A 17,228-nucleotide genomic window follows, 5' to 3' on the forward strand; every position below is an offset into this window, starting at 1 on the left:
GAAGCTGTCTCCTCCCTTCCTGGAATGCCAGGAGGGCCAGCTCCGTCCTGGCTGGCTTATCACACTTTCTGCCCCCTTCTATGGACTCAAGCCAGACCTCAGCCCAGAGGTCAGGTAAGTAGGTTTGTGCAGGCCTTGACGCATTGGCGGGTACGTGGGGGTGGGGGCCCCGAGTCCAGCCAGCTGTGCGTGGGCCATTTGGCACGCACACATGTATCTGGGGGGCACAGATGCGTCTATTTGCATTCAGCTGTGTCTATTTGCAGTTGACTCTGGGAATCCGTAACTGTCTGTTAACACATTCAGGTGTGAGTGTACATAGTGCGTAGGACTCGATCCACTTTTACGGAGATATATCCATATGTGTGCGTACAGCCGGCCATAGGTCTTGGCCCCAGGTTTGGGTGGTGGGTAGAAGGCAGGAGAGGGCTTTAGTGTGGGTGACAGGGACAGGCCATGCACAACATCTCGGAGGAACCAGGTGGGCATTCCAGGAGTCAAGCCTGCTGCTCTCTAGCAACCGAGAACTATGAAGGGAGGCTTCTCCAAGGGAAGAAAAGTTCTCAGGGTGGGGGAGAAGCTTGGAACCACTCATTGCCCTTTCTGTCTAGGAGTTGACCAGGTCCCCAGGGTCACTCCCAGTGGCTATATTCTTACATCAGGTAGGTTCCAGTCCTGCCCACCCTGACTGGTACTCTTCAAATAACTGACTTCCTCCTTCAGCCGGAATAAAGAGGTGATTGGGAGCCCTGGTGGGAAGGGGCAGCAAATGGGCACGGAACTGCAAGGCAAGGCGACAATCAACATCCTTTCTCCAGCTATGTGTCCCTATTCATTGCTCCCAGCAGGCTTTCCCTCCCGCCAGCCAGCAGCCTGGCCCCTAGTCAGCTCTCCCCACTCAGCCCAGAGCAGGGGTTGGGAGCACTTTGGCCACACAGCTCCATTCCACAGTCCCTTTGCTGTGCTCAGTTCAGATCTGGTTTGGGCAGAGTGAGGGGGTGGTTAATAGCTGAGTTCAGTGCCTTTGCATGTGTGTGTGTGTGTGTGTGTGTGTGTACACGCAGTGGATAAGTGTGAAAATCCATTTCAGACAGATCATCCAAGCCCCAGCTCTCACATGTCTTGACATGCCCCCCTCCGTTTTCCCATTAATAGAAACAGGAAATGCTAGGATGTTGGAAAGCCGAGGGATGTCGGGGAACAACCTACAGAGAACAGTGTTGCCCACAGGAACGGTGAGGATTAGGAGCACTGGAGAAATGGAATGCAGGTGTGTCCTCTTTCCGGACACACTGCAACCACTTTGCTAAAGCTTGCAAAGCTTGCATTGCTCCCTGGTCTGGGGCCCAAGGACACATGTCCACCTCGGCATCCTTCACTGTACCCCTAACTGCCAATTCTCTGCCCTAGGGGGCAGGTGCAGATGGACGTAGATCTTCAGAGCGTGGACATCAATCAGTGTGCCAGTGGGCCAGGCTGGTACTCTAACACACACCTGTGCGACCTCAACAGCACCCAGGTAAGGACGGTGGGGTGGGGCACTCGGGTCCTGCCTCCCTTCGCCTTTCCTATCCCTGCCACCACCCAGCTCCCAGGAGCAGCTGACCAAAACATACCAGCCTCAGGGCTTCAGGGGAATCCCTAGTGATGAGAGAGTCGGAAATGAGATTCCAGTCTTTTAAATTTTTTTATTTTTATTTTTTAAAGATTTTATTTATTTACTTGAGATAGAGAGTGTGTGTGTGCACGGGGTGGGAGGAGGGGCAGAGGGACAAGCGGACTCCCCACTGAGCAAGGAGCCCATCCCAGGACCCTGAGATCATGACCTGAGCTGAAGTCAGATGCTTAACGGACTAGGCCACCCAGGCGCCCTGAGATACCAGGCTATTTAAAAGTGAGGACACTTACTGTCAAAAAAAAAAAATACTTCAATAAAAAATAAAAACTGAAAAAAAGAAAATTCAGAAATGATATGTTGATGGTCATTTCTGAAAAATTCCCAACTCCTCCTGCTTGATACATAATAGGCACTTAAAGTTGAAGAAATAATAAAAAATATGAATCTTGGGGAAAAAAAGTCAGGGGCGCCTAGCTGGCTCAGTCCATACAGCATGTGACTCTTGATCTCTGGGGGCCTTGAGTTCAAGCCCCACATTGGGCGTAGAGCATACATTAAAAAAAAAAAAAGTGAGGACACTTACAGCCTACTCCCCAGTCCCCCCTGGAGATAGCCCCCCACATTCCTTGGAAATCTCAGTATGCCTCCCTGCCTGCTCTCCCTTTTGGTACTGGGTGCTCTAGGATCCACCCCCGGACCACTTCCTGAGCCCCTATTAATCATTCCCTTTCCTTTTCCTGGACCACATTCTCTGTGTCGACAGAGCTGGGTTCCTAAGTGTAATTGTTGGCTGGGGTGCGGGAGGAATCTAACCAAACAAGGAGCTTGAAGAGCTCTGGGACTGGTAAAGGTGATAGAACCCAAGCCAGATGCCAACAGACTCAAAGCCATGGATGCAAGAGAATCTGGATAATGGAAAGCAATGGCTGGTAATCCTGCAAGCCCAGGACTGAGAAACTGGGAGGCCAGTGAACTAATCTACTCCACGGCTTCACTTGACCGCATGTCGTTCCTGAGCTGAACTGAAGCCAAGGCGAGCCCTGCAGCCTGCTGGGAGGTGGGGCGGGTTTGGGCATCTCTGGCTCTTTAGGGCACATGTTTTTGGAACTTTAAGTCCAGGGATGGAGAAGGGCTCCATTATTCAGTGCATTATTAAACCCAGCCACATCACGTCTCAGTACACATTGGTCTGATTGTGCAGACGGTGGCAGGAACATAGAGCGTTCTAGTGCTCCAGGCGAGAAGGGAAGCTGGGCCACAATTTCAGAAGTACCAGCCTGTAACTTTTCTAGGTGAAGCCAGGTGCTTGATATGGAACCTCCCAGGGCGAACCCCTTCCTTTGTCCCACTGTTAGGTCTGTCCCTAACCACTGCCCACAGCAGAGCTGACCTCATCCATGTGCTCATCTTCCCTGCCCGGCTCTGAGGTCAGCTCCGTCCCCTGCTGGGCAAACATCAATGGACGGAGGTGGAATAAAGAGCTGGCCTCGGCATCCCACCAGCCTGGCATTAGCCTGGCATTAGGGCTGGGGAAAGCAGTCCTGTGCCAAAGCCAGATGGCCCCTGGTAGGGGAAGCTGCTCCTCTGTGGGGGCCTTTTCAACCCACCTGCGAGCCAAAGAAGGAGGCTGATGGGGACCCTTTGAAGCAGGACGTTGGCACACAGGTGTGATTGGACTCCAAGTTCTCCCTATTTCCACCTCCCCCAGCACCTCGGCTTAGCAACAGCTGGGCACTGGGAAGTGGGACCTGTGAGGCTCCTGTCATTGCCGGTCAGAATAGAAGGGTGATCTATCCCCATACTCTGTTGAAAAGAGGTAATGGCGGGGATAGAGTAGAGTTTCCAGAGAGGGAAGGCTTCCTAAGGACTAGGGAGGCTTTCTGGTGGGGGTCCCTCGTACGGAGCAGGTGCCGTGGATAGGAAGGTACATGGACCCTCCATGTCTTCCCAGGAGGGAAAGCCCCATATAAATACCTGTGGTGTTTGTCATCCCCACAGTGTGTCCCCCTGGAGAGTCAGGGCTTTGTCCTTGGCCACTACATCTGCCGCTGCCGACCTGGCTTCTACGGGGCAGCCCGCTCTGGGGGTATGTTAACTGTCGTGAGGGCCAGGCTGGGCTGGGGGAGGGGGCATCTGGGGAGAAAAGGCTGGGGTGAGACACTGGGAGGGGTCTTGGGGGGCAAGGGCAGGAGGTCAAGAGAAACAGGAGAGGCAGGCAGGGCAATGAGAGGTGTCCGCGCCTTCCGAAAATGAGCCCATAACACGCCAGTCTGATGCAAGTTGAGCCTGCAGTGAGCCCTCGCCGGGCATCAGCTCTTCCTGCTACCCGGTCCTCCCCTGGGAACACCCACTTCCTCATTCTTCCCCCTCGCCAGCCTGACCCCGGTGGTGACAGACCGTAGGAGGGCAGGGAGGGGGCCATGGTGACCAGTGGGAGAAGACGCTGCCTCGCCCCGCCACGACTCTCTCCTTGCACCCACCTTGCTCTTTATAGGGTCAGAAGACGGTGCCGCCCAGCCTCCTGGGCAATTTGGCTCCCCTCGCGGCAGCTCGGGGAGGCTGCTGCGGTGCGAGCCGTGTGCTGAGGGCTGCCCCAGCTGCATGGACGCCACGCCGTGCCTGGTGGAGGAAGCCTCGGCCCTACGGGCGGCGGTGCTGGCCTGCCAGGCCTGCTGCATGCTGGCCGTCTTCCTGAGCATGCTAGTGTCCTACCGCTGCCGCCGGAGCAAGGCAAGGAAGGCCTCGCATCGCTCTCCTACGTGCGTCCTCCCTAGCTGGGGTCCCTAGCATTGACGAGGGGCCAGAGTCTCCCTAACACTAGAACTCAGAAGAAATGGGTTCTGGTCTTAATTCTACCCACTAGGTGGCACTGGGCAAGGGACCCCACTGCCTTAGATTTGTTTCCTCACCTGTAAAATACAGGCATTGGACTTGATTTGAAACACTGTGTAGGTGCTAGGGAGACGTGATCTAGAGCTCCCAGGCTGGACGGAGGAAGCAGGCGTATAAAGAAAATAACAACCCAGCAGAACAGAGGCAAGGATGGAAGTGTGTGTTGGTTGCCATGGCAGCTCAGAGAAAGGACCCAGTTGTCCTGCTTGAAATGGCCTGGGAAAGCCTGTCTGGAGAACGTGACATTTGAGCCAGGCTTGAAGGTCAACGGAATGGTTACCAGGCAGAGAAGAGGTTACCTAGACAAAGAAGCAGCCTGACTCAAAGTTTGGGGGAACGCGTGAGAGCCCTTCTAGCTCCAGCAGCTTGTGTTGGAGCCCAGGTCTGCAGCCAGGCCCCGGCTGGGGGACAGATGCTATGTGCAACCTTGGTCTTAGCCTGGGGTGGGAGTGGGGGGCGTGGCTGTGGACGGAGAGGGCAGAGCTGATATTACAGGGTGAGGCCTCAGCCCAGGGCCACCGAGTGACCCCTAAAACAGGCCTGAGATTCTCCCCCACCATCGTCCAGGCTCTGCCCTCCCACTGCCCTGCTCACATGCCTCTCTTTCCTGGGTTCACAGAGGATCCGGGCCTCGGGAGTCGTCCTGCTGGAAGCCATCCTTTTTGGAACCCTGCTGCTCTACTTCCCTGTGAGTTTGTGGCCAGAGTCTGACCCCACGTGATCCCTGCCTTGCACCCTCCAAACCCCGGAATCCTTCCTCCTTTCTGCCCTCTTAGGGAGATTCAGAGACCTCAGCATCCCCGTATTCATATCTACAAATGGCAGGCTGGCCTGGTGAGCTCTGGAGCCAGAGTCCGGGCTGTAAAGAGCTCTATGGCCTACTGTGTGACTTAGGACAAATGACCTAACCTCTCTGATACTTCAGCTGCTTCTCTGAGGAATGGAGGTGATGACACCTCCACGGGAAGGCTGTTAGGAAGATCAGCGGATCGGATAGGGGAAGTGCATTGGAGAACAGCAGCTTTTGTTCCCCGCCCCCCCAGGTCTTCATCCTGTACTTCAAGCCCAGTGTATTCCGCTGCATCGCTCTCCGCTGGGTCCGGTTGCTGGGTTTTACCACTGTCTACGGCACCGTTATACTCAAGCTTTATAGGTAGGGTCTGGGGCAGACCTTGCCCTGGTGCTGCTCACTCCAGGCGGCCCCAGCTCGTTTGCAATGCAGTGGAGTTCTTCCCAGCCAGACCCTTAACTGCTCTATTCCCCTGCGCACGACCCCCTGCCCGCCGCCCCTGCCCCAGGCCTGCCCCATCACCATAGCCCTCCCCAGCATGTAACATTTTGGGGGGCAGAGAGACAGCCAAACATGGAAAAGACAGGAGGACAGGCACGTGTGGCGGAGACCTGGCCCCCTCTCCTTGGTCCTCCGCCTACGCCCCTGTCCGCCACCCACACCCTTGCAGGGTGCTCCAGCTGTTTCTGTCTCGCTCGGCCCAGCGGGGGCCCCACCTGAGCAATGGGCGGCTGCTGCAGCGGCTGGGGCTGCTCCTGCTGCTCGTGCTGGGCTTCCTGGTGGTGTGGACGGTGGGGGCCCTGGAACGAGGCATCCACACGCCCCTGGTGACCCGAGGCCACACTCCCACGGGCCGTCACTTCTACCTCTGCCATCACGACCGCTGGGACTACATCATGGTTGTGGGTGAGCTGCTTCCACTGAGCCCGCCTCGCCCTGGCCCTCCACTCTGCGCCTCCAGGCGCCCTCCCGACCTCCCGGTCCTCCTGCCTCGCCGCCGGTCCCCGGCCCAGGCTCCCCACCCCCGGCTCGCCACCCCCAGCACAGCCGGCACAGAAAGGGGCCGCGTGGCGCCTGACTCTCGCCCCGGGTCCCACAGCCGAGACGCTGCTCCTGTGCGGGGGCAGCTTCCTCTGCTGCGCCACCCGGGCCGTCCCCTCCGCCTTCCGCGAGCCGCGCTACCTGGCCATCGCCCTGCACAATGAGCTGCTGCTCTCTGCCGCCTTCCACGCGGCCAGGTGAGGACAGGCCCTCCGGCCCCCCGCCTCTCCCAGGCCGGGGAGCCCCATCCCACAGCCGGCCTCGCCACCCGGCTGCCCTGGCAGGACGGGGCAGGCAACCCCCTCCCCCATCTGTAGCTCTCTCCCTTCCCCACAGCTACTCTTCCTGCACCCCAAAAGAGGAAGCATGCCCACTCCTAATTCTTCTCTTGTTCCTAAGCCACATCTCCAGCACCTCCACCATGCCCCTTCCCACACATGCTCAATTCTCCCTGCCTTTCACCCTCTCACACCTCAGCCGATGCAGCAGCAGGTCCGCTGAGTGTTCACAAGGACTTGGCCCTGTGGTGGGGGCAGAATCAACCCCCAGGGCGGTCTATAACAGAACTGGGGAGCACGAGTCTGTGCTCTAGGCAACCAGAGAAGAGTAGTCTAGGACTGCTTCTCGGAGGTGGGGGTTAATGGGAGCCTTGAGGTAGGACCTACATCCTCCACAGGGCAGGAAGAAGGAAAAGTGCCCTTTTCAACCCACCCAGAACCTCCACAGAGATCAGGGCTGGGGCTGGGGCTGGGAGGTGAGCCAGTGAGACAGGTGAGGGGGAAGGGCCACTCCCACCCACAGCTAACGTCCCCCTACCTCCCGCCCTCAGGTTTGCGCTGGTTCCCTCCCTGCACCCAGACTGGACCCTGCTCTTCTTCTTCTTCCACACCCACGGCACCGTCACCACCACACTGGCTCTGATCTTCATTCCTAAGGTGAGGTCTTCCCCCTCCTGGTCGTGAGCCAGACTCCAGCCCCTTCGCAAGGGCACCGTGGATCCGCTGCCGCCGCAGCGCCCTCCCCAGGCCAGAGTGAGGATGACACCCTGGGGTGAGCGGGCTGAGCCACAGGAGCCTGAGCGAGGAGCTGGCTGGGGGGCGAGGGTGGGGAGGAAGCCGCTGTTACCTCTCTGCCTCCCATCTCAGGGCAAAGGAAATCAGAGCTAGGGCTGGAGGGTCCTTGTAACCTGGCTGGTAGTTTGGTTTGGTAGCCTCTGAAAAATCAATTTAGAAGCAGTTACAGAGAGGTCAGGGAGCTGAAGCTAGGAATTGTGGGGGCAGCTGCATGGGACCCCACACTCCCCGGTCTCTGAACTAAAGAAAATCAGGGAGCATGAGGAGGAGCAAAACTCTTCGTGCCCTCGGAATTGCACATTAGAGAGGGGGTGAAGATTCCCAAAGTAAAGATGGATTCCACGGGGCAAGTGGCAATAGGAGTAAACAGGAAGCCAAGCTGACTCTTTTCCCCTCCATCACACCCACCTGGCCAGTTCCAGAAGCCGGGCGCTCCTCCCCGAGAGGAGATGGTGGATGAGGTGTATGAGGACGAGCTGGACCTGCAGCGCTCAGGCTCCTACCTGGACAGCAGCATTGCCTCAGCCTGGAGCGAGCGCAGCCTGGACCCCGGAGACATTCGGGTATGGGCCGCCCTTTGGATGTTAGCTTTGGGGGACTGGGCCAGATCACTGCTGCCCTGCCACCTGGGCTGTGCACCACCGCAGGGCCCCTGAGCTGCCCCTCGCTTTCCCTCTCTCCACGACCTGCCTCCCTCCCTTCTCCGCCACTGCCCCAAGCCTCGTCCCCTGACTCTGTTCAGATGAGGTCACACATCATGGAAGTGGAAAGACTGCCGGAGGCCCAGAACCCAGATCCCTGAGGCCCAGGCCACTTGGCAAGTGAGAGTCAGAGCCGTGGGTGGAGCTCCAGTCCCACCCAGCAGGGGCATCATGAGGGGCAGCACACTGGGGCAGTTGGTGACCCTAGGGCCAGCTATGGGGTGTGGAGTTCAGGCGGTTAGTGACTACCAGAGATTTCCACAGCGGGATACCTGTTCCCCGGACTCGGCAGTCTTAGAGAAAGGAAGTTTTTCCTGAGTCTTATGTCAGGAGGGCATCTTTACCCTCCTTTTCCTGCTTAGGGGTGTCATAGTCACGGACCCCAGATCAGAAGCTCAGTGGGTAGGAAATAAGGAAACCTGGTGGTCTCAGCCTGTTGTTTGATAAAATCTAAGGTGTGGGACAACCTCGGGAAGTCATTTTGTCCCTTCCCTCCATCTCCACTGGGGCCTCCCTGTACACCTGACTTGTTTACATCTCCCAACTCCCTCCTTGTCCCAACTGCCTGCGCCTGTCTTTCCCCCACGTCCTCCTCACCATCTGGGCTCTGCCACCCCCCCCACACCCGGGAAGAGGCTGAACCGAGGCCTCAGTCGAGCAGAGAGGCCAGGGAGTGTGGAGGCGCCCAGACACAGCAATGTCACCCTGCACCTCCTACTTTCTGGAGCAGCACCCAGTCTCTCTCCCGCCGCTGGCTCTGGGGAGAAATCCAAAGGAGAAGCCTCTCAAAGTCCCATTCCCTCACTTGCACCTGCACAGGGCACTTTTCACACCATCGATCTCATGTGGTCATCCTAAGGAAGCTAGCGGTAGGCAGCCAGCTCTCGTCAGTTCAGAGAAGCAGAGACTCTGAGAGCTCAAGAAAACAGCCTTCAGACACAGGCTGGGTGAGCAGCCTCGAAGCCAGGCGTCCTGCCCCCCAAGCGGGTGGCTTCCCCAGAGAAAGGAGCGCACCCCGCATCCTCAGAGCCGAGCAGGTGTGGCTCGGAGGGGAAGGGTGGATTCTGAGAGTTTTCCAAGCAGGGAAGGGACACAACCTGGTGGGAAAGAAAGGCTCCAGAGAAAATGGTCCAAGTAATGGCCGGAGGGCAGGCGAGGCAGGGCAGCCAGGGACTGGAGAGAGCTTCCCCATCCAGCTGACAGGGGGCTCTGCTCCCCTCGCGCCCCCCCACCCAGGACGAGCTGAGGAAGCTCTACGCCCAGCTGGAGGTCCACAAGACCAAGGAAATGGCTGCGAACAACCCGCACCTGCCTAAGAAGCGGGGCGGCTCGCGCCAGGGCCTGGGCCGCTCCTTCATCAGGTACCTGGCCGAGTTCCCCGAGGCCCTGGCCCGGCAGCACTCCCGGGACTCGGGCTCCCCCAGCCGCAGCAGCCTGCCCGGCTCCTCGCGCCGCCGGCTGCTCAGCTCCAGCCTCCAGGACTCCGAGAGGCCCCCGGCCCTGCGCAAGTCCCGCAGCACCTATGACCACGACCGCCAGGGCCACCGCCGGGAGCAGGACCCGCCGCTCCTCGACTCGCTGCTGCGCAGGAAGCTGGCCAAGAGGGCCTCGAGGGAAAGCAGGGAGAGCCGCGAGTCGGTGGAGGGGCCCCCTGCGCTGGGTTTCAGGTCAGCCAGCGCCCACAACCTGACGGTGTGCGAGAGGCTCCCCAAGGCCCGGCCCACGTCCCTGCAGAAGTCGCTCAGTGTGGTGGCAGGCTCCAGGGAAAAGGCCCTGCTCGTGGCCAGCCAGGCCTACCTGGAGGAGACCTACCGGCAGGCCAAGGAGCGAGAGGAGAGAAAGAAGGCCGAGGCAGCCTTGGCGAGCCCAGTGAGGAGGCCGTCGGCCAGGAGGCTGGAGCGAGCTCAAGGGCCCCCCCTGTCAGCCCCACCCTCCCCAGCCAAGAGCCGCAGTGTGGACAGCTCCCACACGGCTGCCAGGAGGCTTCAGGAGGAGGCTGCGAGAAGGCTGCCTCACCCACCGGTCCAGCACCAGGTCTCCACACCCATCATGGCCCTGTCTGGAGCCTGGCCCGGAGAGCCAAGGATGCTATCCCCCACCTCCACCTTGGCTCCAGCTCTGATGCCAGCTCCAGCTCCAGCCCCAGCCCCAGCCCCAATCCCAACCCCGGTCCCTGCCCTGGCACCAGTCCCCGTACCCCCGCAAAGCCCCAGCTTACTCACCTTCATCTGCCCCTGGGAGAATGCAGAACTGCCAGTCAAGAAAGGAAGCGTGGCTCAAGAAGGCCCCTCAGGGCCAGAGCGAAGCAGCCTCTCCCCTGCCCCAGCTCGGGCCAAGCTCTGGAGAGCCCTCTCTGTTGCAGTCGAGAAAAGGGGCACTGGGGAGAATGCAGTGGACACAAAGGATGGACGTCTCCAAGGGGGAGCTGATGAGGGGGACGAGGACAAGCCCAAGGTCTTCTCGAAATCCCACAGCCTCAAGACCCCTGCTCAGCAGGGTTCCATGCACAGTCTAGGCCTGGCTATCAAAGCTCTGACCCGTTCTCGGAGCGCTCACAAAGAGAAGGAGAGCGGGGAAGGGAGTCCTGAGACAGAGGAGAAGGGCAGAGCTGCAGGAGAGGGTGTGGGGGCATGCCCCAGATCCCCCAGGCTAGGCCGGCCCAAGGCGGTGAGTAAGCAGGCCGCCCTTGCACCCTGTGACGATGAGGAGTCCCTCCAGAACCAAGAGAATGCTCACACCAGCAGAATGCTTCAAGTCTGCCACAGGGAAGGCAGCAGGGAACAAGAAGACAGGGGCAGGAGGACATCCCACAGTCGAGGGGAGGGGAAAGTAGACAGAGCAGGTAAAGCAGGGTCTCCTACACTGAGGCAAGCCCGGCAGGGCACAGTTGGGGACAAAAGTGCTGAGAGCGCAAAAGAAGCCCCTGTTGGGTGGCAGGAACTGCCCCAAACTGGCCTCCAGCCCCTGGGCGGTGCTGACCGTGGGATGGCAGAGATATGCCCCAGGGAAGTCCCTGAGTCAGAAGCGGGGCAGCCTTACTGTGGCTACAAGGCCCAGATCTGCCCCTGGGAGGTGAGCGAAGGGGCCCCTGAGAAAGGGGCTTTACGACAAGATCTAGACGACTCCCGGGAGAGAGGGAAAGCCTCGGAAAAGTCAGAGCCCCAAAATGTGGTTGTTGTTGCTCGGAAAAAGCCAGAGAGGCTGGTCAGGGGGCAGGAGGCCGTGTGTCCCTGGGAGGGTGCCGATCCCGGGAGTCCGTCCCCTCAGTCAGCCTCTCAGGACTCTGACAGAACCAGGGGCAGGTCTGAGGCGGTGGGCACGAGAGAAGCTAGAGAGGTGGAGAAGCATCAGCGGGAAGCCACAGGCCCTGACATTGCCAAGGCAGAACTCTGTCCCTGGGAGGCATGCGAGGGACAGAATGGGAAACCATACCAGGAGGGAGTGAAGAAGCTTCCCCAGGAAAAGCGGGAAACCTCCAAGAAAGCAACCTTCTGGAAAGAACAGAAACTGAGTGGAAACTTGGAGTCTTTTGGTCCATGGGAGAGGACAGACTTCCGGGGCCCCTCAGCAGTCTCTACTCCGGCCCCGGGAACCCCTGGGTGCTCCGGGAGTTTGGGTAGTAGCATCTCGGAGGTGTGTCCGTGGGAGGCAGGAGATGCTCCTATCAGGAAAGTAGAGATCTGTCCCTGGGAGCTGGGTCATGAGGTAGTAGGGAAGGAAATGCTGAGTCAGGGGACAGGGGGAGAATTTCTCCAGGAAAAGGGGAAAGCCTCCAGAAAAGGGCCCTTTGGAGGGATGGGAGAACAAACTGGGAAAGCGGTGCAGAAAAGTGGTCAAGAGCAGGAGTCAGTGTGTCCCCGGCACAGCTCAGGCCCTGGGCCCTCCAGCCCATGTCTAGATAATTCCTCAGCCAAAGCTGGTGGCCAGGTCCTTAGCAACGGAGGAAGCACAGCAATGCAGGTAGGTCCCCGGGAAGATCCCAGGCCACAGCTGAAGGAAGTAACACCTGCCAGGGCAGAACTCTGTCCTTGGGAGGTAAACGAAAGAATAAGAGAGGACTGGACATCGGGCCAGACAGCCAAAGCAGGAGAATCTCAAAAGGACAAGGAGAAAGCGCCTGGAATGTCAGGGATCAAAGATGGCACAGCTGGGGAAAAGCCCGAGGGACAGATCCAAAAGCGGGAAGCAGTCTGTCCTTGGGAGAATGTGGACCCTGGCAGCTCCTCCGCCCAACCAGGTCCTCAAGACATAGACGGACCCAGAGCCAGTTTCCACATGTCGGGCAGCGTGGGAAGCAAACCCGCCGAGATCTGTCCATGGGACATGGAGGACACCATGCCTGCTGAGAAGGCTGAGGTCTGTCCCTGGGAGGTGAGTGCTGGAGCAGGGCAAGAAAGGGCTTTGGGAGTTGAGGCCATTAGGAAATTTCCAAACGACACAGGAAAGGCTTCTGCACGTCCTGGACCCAGTGAGACAGCTGTTACGGCTCCAAAGAAGCCAGACAGGCCAGCCTGTCCCTGGGAAAGCTTGGATCCAGGCGGCTCCTCTTGGCATTCAGACACGCTGGGCACAGACAGACCAAACGCTGGATTCCAGGAACTGGACCACGTGGGCTGCAGGGCAGCTGAGGTGTGCCCCTGGGAAGTGGAGGAAGTGCCGACCAGTGAGAAAGCCAAGATCTGTCCCTGGGAGGTGAATGAAGGAGCTGCTGGGATGGGATTGGAACAAGAGAGGGGCGGTGACTCAGCACGGCAGGGGGAGAAAACTCTAGAAAAGGACAGACTCACCTCCCTGGGAGAAGACACATCAAAATGGGAGACAAAACTGAGTCAAGGGCAGGAAGCTATTTGTCCTTGGGAGAAGGACTTGAGGGAACCTTCTGCACAGGGCCCCGAGGTCTCAGACTCGTCCCTCAGCATGAGTAGCAAAGCGGCAGAGGGACATTCCTTGGAAGTGAGGGATGAGGCAGCAGAGAAAGGGGGCCCGACACAAGACCCAAAGACGGGCTCCCTCCCAGAAAAAAACCCATCTTCAAAAGCAGGAGAATTCACTGCTGAAGACGGGGGGAAAGCAAGCAACGAGCTACAGTCTATCTGTCCATGGGAAGGCACGGCCCCGGCAGACGCTTTCTCTGACCCGGACGGTCAGGGCTGTGACCAACCTAAAGCTGGCTCTCAGGCACCGGCCAGCGTCAGGGGCGGGCTCGCTGAGGTGTGCCCGCGGGATGCTCCCGCCTCGGATGCGCCGAAACCAGACGGCGGCGCCGAAGCCGAGATCTGCCCCTGGGAGGTGACCGAAAGAGCCCGTGATGAAGGGACAGCAAGCCAGGATGGAAAAGGGCAACCTCAAGAGAAGGGGAGAGCCCCCGGAAGACCAGAGCCCAAAGCTGTGGCGGTTCAGAAGCCAGAGAAGGCAGATGGGAAACAGGAGGCGGTGTGTCCCTGGGAGAGTCAGGATTGCAGGGAGCTGTCTCCACAACCAGCCCCGCGAGCTCCTGACAGAGGCCGTTCTGAGGCAGCAGGCAGTGTGGGGGCCAAGGTGGCAGAAGTGTGTCCGTGGGAAGCAGAAGAGGCTCCATCTGCTAAGGAAGCGGAAATCTGCCCTTGGGAGGTGACTAAAGAAGCTGCAGAGAAAGGGGGACTGGAACAAGAGGTGGACAGAAAGTCCCAAGGGCAGGGAGAAATGATCCTTCAAAAGGCAGCATCTGGAGGGACTGAAGAACACTTTTGCAAAGAAGCAGCAAAAGCCAGCGGAGAGCAGGAGACAGTCTGCCCCCGGGAAGGCACAGGTTCGGGGGCGCCCTTCCCCCAGCCAGATGCTCCCAACACTGGCCAACCCATAGGCAGTCCCCAGGGAGCAAGCGGGGTGGGGAGCAGGATAGCAGAGCTGTGTCAGTGGGAAGTCACAGACCCAGAAGGGAATAAGATAAAGGGCACCATGGCAGACATCTGTGATTGGGAGGGAACTGGAGCCCCATCTGAGGAATCCGGCCTTCTGGCTTTAACAGCAACTCAGACAGAGATATTTTTCCCCACGGTCCCTGAGAACCCGCCATGCCTTTTAGTCCACAGACCTCCAGGTAGCTTCCTTCCAGAAAGCAAAAGCCCCCGCCCTCAGGTGAGCAAGGCAGCCAGTACTTTCACTTTGGAAGGTGTCAGAGAGCTCCAAGGAGCCTCAGGACATGGGCCGAGGACCAGCTCAGCCCCAGAGCCACGTCTCCAAGAAGGGGAGGCGCAGGAGTCCTCCTCCTTAACTGAAGACCAAGGAGAAGGGGCTTCTACAGCTCCACAAGAACTCTCCCCTCCAACTGTCTATCCTTGGGACTGCGAGTAACAACTCCATCACATGAGGTCAAACGTCGGGTGGCTGGTTTTTAGGAGCCAAGGTCCTTTCCAAGTCCTACGTGTTCCCGGAGAGCTGAGTCAGAGACACTGGGCCACTTCCCCTCTCCAACAAGGCCAGAAGTCAACTCATTCTGAAGACGACCTATACGAGACGGGTGCAGCTCAGACCCCAACAGAGTCTCATCCTCTCTTTACTTCCCACTTTTGTTCCTGCTCCAGAGAGCAAAGACCAGACCCTCTGCTTCTAAGGAATCCTCCCATCCAGCTAGAGGACTCAGCACGAGCTGTGTCTGGACACCTGCCTGAGCAGCCAATGTTAGGGATGAAAGGAGTCAGCAGGCCCAGCCCACATTTTCTCATAAAGAGACCTCCTTTTCTGACTAGTTTTTGAGAAGAAACCAAACCACGCAAGGCACTGGCAACACTAGGGACTGAGGAAGTCTGTAAAGGTGACCATAGGCAGCTTGAGAAGCCACTTAATTCAAGCTCAAAGATAAATCCCGGGAAAAACTTAAATGGCTCAGGAGGGGCCTGAAATGCCTTAACGACCTTGCCATCTTGACTTTGGATCTCCAGTTCCTGACACATTGATCCTCACACCTGTCCCGCTCGGCTGCTGACGCAGAGCCAATCAAGCACTCTCACTTCCTTATCAACACGTGGCATCCAAAGCAACACCAGAGACGGAGAGCACAGGAGGAAAGGCAGCGGCTCCAAGTCCTCCCCACGCTGGCCCAGGGGGTGCCCTCCCTCCTAGACACCCTCTCCATTTAAGGAGTGTGTCCCTTGCTAGCTTTTTCAGATGGTTCCTCCCCACTTCTGCCCCATCTTTTGCATCTCGAGTTCACCTCACTGGCTCGTTCTCCTCCCAGCCTTCCAGGGCTGTCATCTAAGGGACCCCTCTCTCTTGTCAGTGCAACCAGACCCAGGGGAGTTTCTGGTTCTGATGTGAGAACCACTCCAAGTCATTCGCTCAGTAACAAGAGGCCCATGTACTCCCAAGAAGCAAGCCAGCGGGTCCTGTTTACAGCCGGCACAAGAACTGCCCTCTGTGGCATCTCTGCTTGATCCTCTCAAGGCCGTTCAGGCTACCCTGGCTTAAGCGGTCCTGGAGAACAGTGCTGGAATGAGAGGATCTATCAGAGGGAAAGGAGGAAGGAGAAAAGCGCTGGTCAAAATCCCGGCATTGGCAGGGGTGAGGCGGGGGGAGGGAGCAGGCAGACTAACACGGCAGAGCTTGGCAGGGGCCCTGAAGACGGCAGTAAGCCCACCCTCTAACTGCATAGATCCTGACGCCATTCACGGGGAAGAATAAGAAAACAAGGAGACCAAATACCAATGGGGAAAAAAATGAGTCTGCATATAAATACTCTGGGCAGCTTCAGGACTTCGCCAGAAAAAGCAGCAAAATGCTCCATTTCCAAAAACAGGGAATGGAAAAATCCAGTCTTTCAGGGACCAGATGCCCTTGTTCCCGTATCTAGCCCCTCCCACTTACCTGGTCCCTTGCCCTGGGATTTCAGAGCAGTAATTAAAGCGTACTGTTGCTCTGGGCTCTGGCTAGTTAACTTCACCGCTTCTAAGCCAATGAGAATTTTGCTGACCACACATCAGAACAAGTTAATTGGGTCTGGTCTAGCTGGGAACAGAAAAGCTGTTCCTATAACCCCTGCTGTGAAATAAACCATGGAGAAAAAAATAAAAAATGCTTTTCCTTGACCACTGCAGTTAGTTCTAGCTTATTCATTATGGTGATTTTCTTTTTCCAGCGTTTTTAAGCGGGCACAGTAGATAGGTAGGGGAACAAGAGTAAGCCCGAGGTAACCACACTGCAGCCTTCAGGCCTTCGGGGTGGTCTGCCTAATTCTCAGCTAGTCCCCAGCTCTGTGGCTGGCACTGCAGACGGTCTCTGCCCGGCCCTTCGAGCCAATCCTCTACATCTGGGCCATTTGCTCCGCTGGATCTAATCCCAGGGGGAAATGGAAATTGCACTTATCCTCTGGCTCCCGGGGTGGCAGCTAGTACTTAGCTGCTATTCAGGATTATCCGGAGACCCCCGAGACAGATCTAGGGGAGTGGGGGCAACAGATCATTTGCAGCACTGTTTTTCCATATTCAGAGAAATCAATCGGTCATGTGCCCGATAAGTGCCGTCTTTTCATTTCTCCGCTTCCCTACCCTCCCTGGATCACTTCCCCTTACTCCGTACTCCCCAGCTGTGGGTCCTGCCGAGAGCACTTGCCTTCTCATTTTGCCTTAATCCAGGGCTCAGGCAAATAGGATGTGGCCAAACCTCACTTCAGCAGAAATGCTGCAAACTGATGTACATTTTAAGCCAAAAGGGTTGAGACTTAAGTAGTACGATCAAGAGTGGCTGGCTGCTGTGGACTAACCCACCAGTGCTGTCTCTCCCCTAGGCATACACATCTCGTTCCCGTAGTCTGCACTCAGTGGCTGTTGTAAAAACATCAGTTTTCCCCAGTGAGGACTGGTCTGTTGGCTGCTTTGCTGAAATGGTAGTTTCAGAGAGACTGAGGAGTTGGTTCTTCTTTTTTTAAAATTAACTTATTTGAGAGAAAGAGTAAGAGTAAGAGTGTGTAAGTGGGGGGAGGGGCATAGGGGGAGGGAGAGAGAGAATCCCAAGCAGACTCCCTGCTCAGTGTGGAACCCAACTTGGGGCTCGATCCCAGGACCCCGAGATAATCACCTAAGCTGAAATCAAGAGCTGGATGCTCAACCGACTGAGCCACCCAGGCACCCGAAGGAGTT

At 57.6% G+C, this 17,228-nt stretch overlaps 1 protein-coding gene across 1 annotated transcript; it reads left to right on the forward strand.

The window, feature by feature from the left end:
- The first annotated feature begins 1,415 nt into the window (after positions 1 to 1,415).
- Positions 1,416 to 16,173, forward strand: GPR179 (G protein-coupled receptor 179). Its single transcript, XM_026513015.4, has 10 exons — positions 1,416 to 1,519; positions 3,617 to 3,704; positions 4,113 to 4,348; positions 5,130 to 5,198; positions 5,554 to 5,663; positions 5,971 to 6,206; positions 6,400 to 6,538; positions 7,171 to 7,276; positions 7,831 to 7,977; positions 9,352 to 16,173. Exons 1-10 carry the CDS (start codon positions 1,424 to 1,426, stop codon positions 14,446 to 14,448), a joined length of 6,324 nt encoding a protein of 2,107 aa, XP_026368800.3. The 5' UTR covers positions 1,416 to 1,423; the 3' UTR covers positions 14,449 to 16,173.
- The last annotated feature ends 1,055 nt before the right edge of the window (positions 16,174 to 17,228 follow it).

Source organism: Ursus arctos, unplaced genomic scaffold (genome assembly GCF_023065955.2).
Source record: "Ursus arctos isolate Adak ecotype North America unplaced genomic scaffold, UrsArc2.0 scaffold_24, whole genome shotgun sequence".
Classification (NCBI taxonomy): domain Eukaryota; kingdom Metazoa; phylum Chordata; class Mammalia; order Carnivora; family Ursidae; genus Ursus; species Ursus arctos.